Raw genomic sequence first — 6000 nt, forward strand, 5'->3', positions numbered from 1 at the left:
GCTGGAGCCCACATGCTGCTTCCTTCCCCATCCCCCTTAGGGCTCTGGGTGAAGTGGGATTTTACCGGTCTCCAGGCACTGAGACCGAGCTCTATCCACAGCCCCTGAAGAATCTGCTGGAATGGAGCTGAGTATCGTCAGGGACAGGCCCTGCTACGTCAAGGTACTCTGTGTCCCCGTACATATCGCGCGCACACCGCAGCATTGCTGGGTGTGTTAGTGCGCCGGGGACAACAGCGCTGCGCGCTGGTGCCATTCCTATCTACAGCTCTGCTGAGAGGGGACATGTATTTGAAACTGCCGCGCCGGCCGCTGTTGTCAGTTTTTTCGCTGCGGCGCGGCTGGGACTTGTGGTGCGCCGGGGACTTCCGCGCTGGCCGTGCATATATGACGGCCGCGCTTATTACTCGAGTCCCCGGCTTTTTTGCGGCCTAGTTTCGGTTCGTTCCCGCCCCCAGGCCTGCCAGTCAGGGGAAGGGCGGGACGCTGTACAGAACGTCAGCGCAGAGGGCTGGAGTCTGCTTCGCATACTCCAGCCCTCACACTGGGCACAGTGGGACGCCAGTTTCCCGCACTTTGTTTGAGGCACGCCCACGGTCCGCCCCTCTTCACAGGACGCCGGCAGCCATTCCTGTGTGCAGTCTGAGCTGGAGAGAGGAGACTGGGAGACCCAGACACGGGATTCTGGTGCCCACACACCCGCTTTTGAGCGGGCGGTAAGCTGCCCTCAAGGGCTGACCCCCACTGGTGCCGAAGTGTATATTTGTATTTTATGCTTGCAGCTATACATTGCACTGTACGGTCGCTGGTGTTTCTCTGCTATATACCCTCCTAGATTACTCAGAGGACACAACAGCATGTCGACCGCAAAAAGCAAAGGTGCCAAGGCACAGGCTTTCTATGCTGCTTGTACCGCATGTGGGGCTGTTCTACCGGAAGGTTCCACTGACCCCCACTGTGTGCAGTGCTCGGCCCCTGTGGCACTTGCTCGGCCGGGGCCTCTGCTGGAGGTGACCCAGGCAGAACCTCCTGTGAATACTGTCCAGGTGACAGGGACGGAGTTTGCAGTTTTTGCTGACAGATTGTCTGTGACTATGACTAAAATTCTTGAAACATTGCAGTCTAGACCAGTAACTCAGGACATGGGCACTGTTAACTCATTGCTCCCTGGTCCCCCTCAGTTGGAACAGCTCCGGGATCAGGGGGTGTCACTTGCATCCCAGGGTGATGGCTCTGACACGGACGACAGTCCCAGACAGCCTAAACGAGCTCGCTATGAGCGGCCCTCGACTTCATCACTCTGGTCAGGGTCCCAGCAGGACTCTCTGTATGATGAGGCGGAGGTAGCTGATCAGGATTCTGATCCTGAGACCGCTCTCAATTTGGATACACCTGATGGTGACGCCATAGTGAATGATCTTATAGCGTCCATCAATAAAATGTTGGACATTTCTCCCTCAGCTCCTCCAGTGGAGGAGACAGCTTCACAGCAGGAGAAATTCCATTTCAGGTATCCTAAGCGTAAATTAAGTTTATTTCTGGACCACTCTGACTTTAGAGAGGCAATCCAGAAACACCACGCTTATCCGGATAAGCGTTTTTCCAAACGGCTTAAGGATACACGTTATCCTTTTCCCCCTGACGTGGTCAAGGGCTGGACCCAGTGTCCCAAGGTGGATCCTCCAATCTCCAGGCTTGCAGCTAGATCCATAGTTGCAGTGGAAGATGGGGCGGCACTTAAAGATGCCACTGACAGACAGATGGAGCTATGGTTGAAATCCATCTATGAGGCTATTGGCGCGTCATTGGCTCCGGCATTCGCAGCCGTATGGGCACTCCAAGCTATTTCAGCTGGTCTTACACAGATTGACACGGTCACACGTACATCTGCTCCGCAGGTGGCACCCTTAACCTCTCAAATGTCTGCATTTGCGTCTTACGCGATTAATGCTGTCCTAGACTCTACGAGCCGTACGGCAGTGGCGTCCGCCAACTCCGTGGTTTTACGCAGAGCCTTGTGGTTAAGAGAATGGAAGGCAGATTCTGCTTCCAAAAAGTGTTTAAGCAGTTTGCCATTTTCTCATGACCGACTGTTTGGTGAGAGATTGGATGAAATCATTAAACACTCCAAGGGTAAAGATTCATCCTTACCTCAGCCCAGACAAAACAAACCCCAACAGAGGAGAGGACAGTCGGGGTTTCGGTCCTTTCGAGGCTCAGGCAGGTCCCAATTCTCCTCGTCCAAAAGGACTCAAAAGGATCAGAGGAGCTCAGATTCTTGGCGGACTCAGTCACGCCCAAAAAAGACAGCCGGAAGACCCGCTACCAAGGCGGCTTCCTCATGACTTTCGGCCTCCTCTCTCCGCATCCTCGGTCGGTGGCAGGCTCTCCCGCTTTGGCGACATTTGGCTGCCACAGGTCACAGACCGTTGGGTGAGAGACATTCTGTCTCACGGGTACAGGATAGAGTTCAGCTCTTGTCCTCCAACTCGCTTCTTCAGAACTTCTCCACCTCCCGACCGAGCCGATGCTCTGCTGCTAGCGGTGTCCACTCTAAAAGCGGAAGGAGTGGTGACCCCCGTTCCTCTTCAGGAACAAGGTCACGGTTTTTACTCCAACTTGTTTGTGGTGCCAAAAAAGGACGGGTCATTCCGTCCCGTTCTGGATCTAAAACTGCTCAACAAGCACGTAAAAACCAGGCGGTTCCGAATGGAATCCCTTCACTCCGTCATCGCCTCAATGTCTCAAGGAGATTTCCTAGCATCTATAGACATCAAGGATGCTTATCTCCACGTGCCGATTGCTCCAGAGCACCAGCGTTTTCTACGCTTCGTTATAGGAGACGAACACCTTCAGTTCGTAGCTCTGCCTTTCGGGCTGGCGACAGCCCCACGTGTCTTCACCAAGGTCATGGCAGCAGTAGTAGCAGTCCTGCCCTCTCAAGGTCACTCTGTGATCCCGTATTTGGACGATCTACTTGTCAAGGCACCCTCTCAAGAGGCATGCCAACACAGCCTGAACGTTGCGCTGGAGACTCTCCAGAGTTTCGGGTGGATCATCAACTTTTCAAAGTCAAATCTAACCCCGACCCAATCGCTAACATATCTTGGCATGGAGTTTCATACTCTCTCAGCGATAGTGAAGCTTCCGCTGGACAAACAGCGTTCACTACAGACAGGGGTGCAATCTCTCCTTCAAGGCCAGTCACACCCCTTGAGACGCCTCATGCACTTCCTAGGGAAGATGGTAGCAGCAATGGAAGCAGTCCCTTTCGCGCAGTTTCATCTCCGTCCACTACAATGGGACATTCTCCGCCAATGGGACGGGAAGTCGACGTCCCTCGACAGAGACGTCTCCCTTTCTCAGGCGGCCAAGGAATCTCTTCGGTGGTGGCTTCTTCCCACCGCATTGTCAAAAGGAAAGTCCTTTCTACCCCCATCCTGGGAGGTAGTCACGACAGACGCGAGTCTATCGGGGTGGGGAGCAGTGTTTCTCCACCACAGGGCTCAAGGGACGTGGACTCAGGAAGAGTCCACCCTTCAGATCAATATTCTGGAAATCAGAGCAGTGTATCTTGCCCTACAAGCCTTCCAGCAGTGGCTGGAAGGCAAGCAGATCCGAATTCAGTCGGACAACTCCACAGCGGTAGCGTACATCAACCACCAAGGTGGAACACGCAGTCGGCAAGCCTTCCAGGAAGTCCGACGGATTCTGACGTGGGTGGAAGACACGGCATCCACCATATCCGCAGTTCACATCCCAGGCGTGGAAAACTGGGAAGCAGACTTCCTCAGTCGCCAGGGTATGGACGCAGGGGAATGGTCCCTTCACCCGGACGTGTTTCAGGAGATCTGTCGCCGCTGGGGGATGCCGGACGTCGACCTGATGGCGTCACGGCACAACAACAAGGTCCCGGCTTTCATGGCACGGTCTCACGATCACCGAGCTCTGGCGGCAGGCGCCTTAGTTCAAGATTGGTCGCAGTTCCGGCTACCTTATGTGTTCCCACCTCTGGCATTGTTACCCAGAGTGCTGCGCAAGATCAGGGCCGACTGCCGCCGCGCCATCCTCGTCGCTCCAGACTGGCCGAGGAGATCGTGGTACCCAGATCTGTGGCACCTCACGGTAGGCCAACCATGGGCACTACCAGAACGACCAGACTTGCTGTCTCAAGGGCCGTTTTTCCATCTGAATTCTGCGGCCCTGAACCTGACTGTGTGGCCATTGAGTCCTGGATCCTAGCGTCTTCAGGATTATCTCGAAAGGTTATTGCCACCATGAGACAGGCTAGAAAACCTTCCTCCGCCAAGATCTACCACAGGACGTGGAAGATATTCTTATCTTGGTGCGCTGCTCAGGGAGTTTCTCCCTGGCCTTTTGCATTGCCTACTTTTCTTTCCTTCCTGCAATCCGGGTTGGAAAAAGGTTTGTCGCTCAGCTCCCTTAAAGGACAAGTCTCAGCGCTATCTGTATTTTTTCAGAAACGCCTAGCACGACTTCCTCAGGTACGCACGTTCCTGCAAGGAGTTTGTCATATCGTCCCTCCTTACAAGCGGCCGTTAGAGCCCTGGGATCTGAACAAGGTTCTAATTGCTCTCCAGAAGCTGCCTTTCGAGCCTATGAAGCATGTTTCCCTTTCTCGTCTTTCACAGAAAGTGGCCTTTCTAGTAGCGGTCACGTCTCTTCGGAGAGTGTCTGAGCTAGCAGCGCTGTCATGCAAATCTCCCTTCCTGGTGTTTCACCAGGACAAGGTGGTTCTGCGCCCGATTCCTGAGTTTCTCCCTAAGGTGGTATCCCCCTTTCATCTCAATCAGGATGTCACATTACCTTCCTTGTGTCCTCATCCAGTTCATCAATTTGAGAAAGGTTTGCATTTGTTGGATCTGGTCAGAGCACTCAGGATCTACATTTCCCGCACGGCGCCCTTACGCCGCTCGGATGCACTCTTTGTCCTTGTCGCTGGTCAGCGTAAAGGGTCGCAAGCTTCCAAATCCACCCTGGCTCGGTGGATCAAGGAACCAATTCTTGAAGCCTACCGTTCTGCTGGGCTTCCGGTTCCTTCAGGGCTGAAGGCCCATTCTACCAGAGCCGTGGGTGCGTCCTGGGCATTACGGCACCAGGCTACGGCTCAGCAGGTGTGCCAGGCGGCTACCTGGTCGAGTCTGCACACCTTTACCAAGCATTATCAGGTGCATACCTACGCTTCGGCGGACGCCAGCCTAGGTAGACAAGTCCTTCAGGCGGCGGTTGCCCACCTGTAGGACAGGGCTGTTTGACGGCCCTATCATGAGGTATTCTTTTACCCACCCAGGGACTGCTTTTGGACGTCCCAATTGTCTGGGTCTCCCAATTAGGAGCAACAAAGAAGAAGGGAATTTTGTTTACTTACCGTAAATTCCTTTTCTTCTAGCTCCAATTGGAAGACCCAGCACCCGCCCTGTTTTCTTAGGGATTTTTGTTTTTTTCGGGTACACATGTTGTTCATGTTGAATGGTTTCAGTTCTCCGATGTTTCTTCGGATTGAATTTGTCTTTAAACCTGTTATTGGCTTTCCTCCTTCTTGCTTTTGCACTAAAACTGAGGAGCCCGTGATCCCACGGGAGGGTGTATAGCCAGAAGGGGAGGGGCCTTACACTTTTAAGTGTAATACTTTGTGTGTCCTCCGGAGGCAGTAGCTATACACCCAATTGTCTGGGTCTCCCAATTGGAGCTAGAAGAAAAGGAATTTACGGTAAGTAAACAAAATTCCCTTCTTTTCCACACTTGTACGATGTCCTGTGTCTTCACCAGATACAAGAGATCTCTCAGCTGGAGTCGGAGATGTTCCAGAACTTGGAAGGTCACAGCAGCACTATACTGAAGCGCAGACAGGACGACCTGCGAGCCGAGTCCACTGCAGTGCAGAAATTTTCGGGTGCGTATGTGTGTGGATATATTATATATATATATATATATATATATATATATATATATATATATATATATATATATATATATATA

General features: G+C 52.9%; 1 protein-coding gene across 1 annotated transcript in view; it reads left to right on the forward strand.

Annotated features, from left to right (window-relative positions):
- The window catches only part of GCFC2 (GC-rich sequence DNA-binding factor 2), a 121029-nt gene that overhangs the window by 33701 nt on the left and 81328 nt on the right, over positions 1-6000 (forward strand). The window contains exon 8 of the mRNA XM_075341163.1: positions 5791-5914. Within this exon, the coding sequence (XP_075197278.1) occupies positions 5791-5914 (124 nt within the window). The remainder of the gene's footprint in view (positions 1-5790; positions 5915-6000) is intronic.

This window comes from Anomaloglossus baeobatrachus, chromosome 3, assembly GCF_048569485.1.
Source record: "Anomaloglossus baeobatrachus isolate aAnoBae1 chromosome 3, aAnoBae1.hap1, whole genome shotgun sequence".
In the NCBI taxonomy this organism is placed as follows: domain Eukaryota; kingdom Metazoa; phylum Chordata; class Amphibia; order Anura; family Aromobatidae; genus Anomaloglossus; species Anomaloglossus baeobatrachus.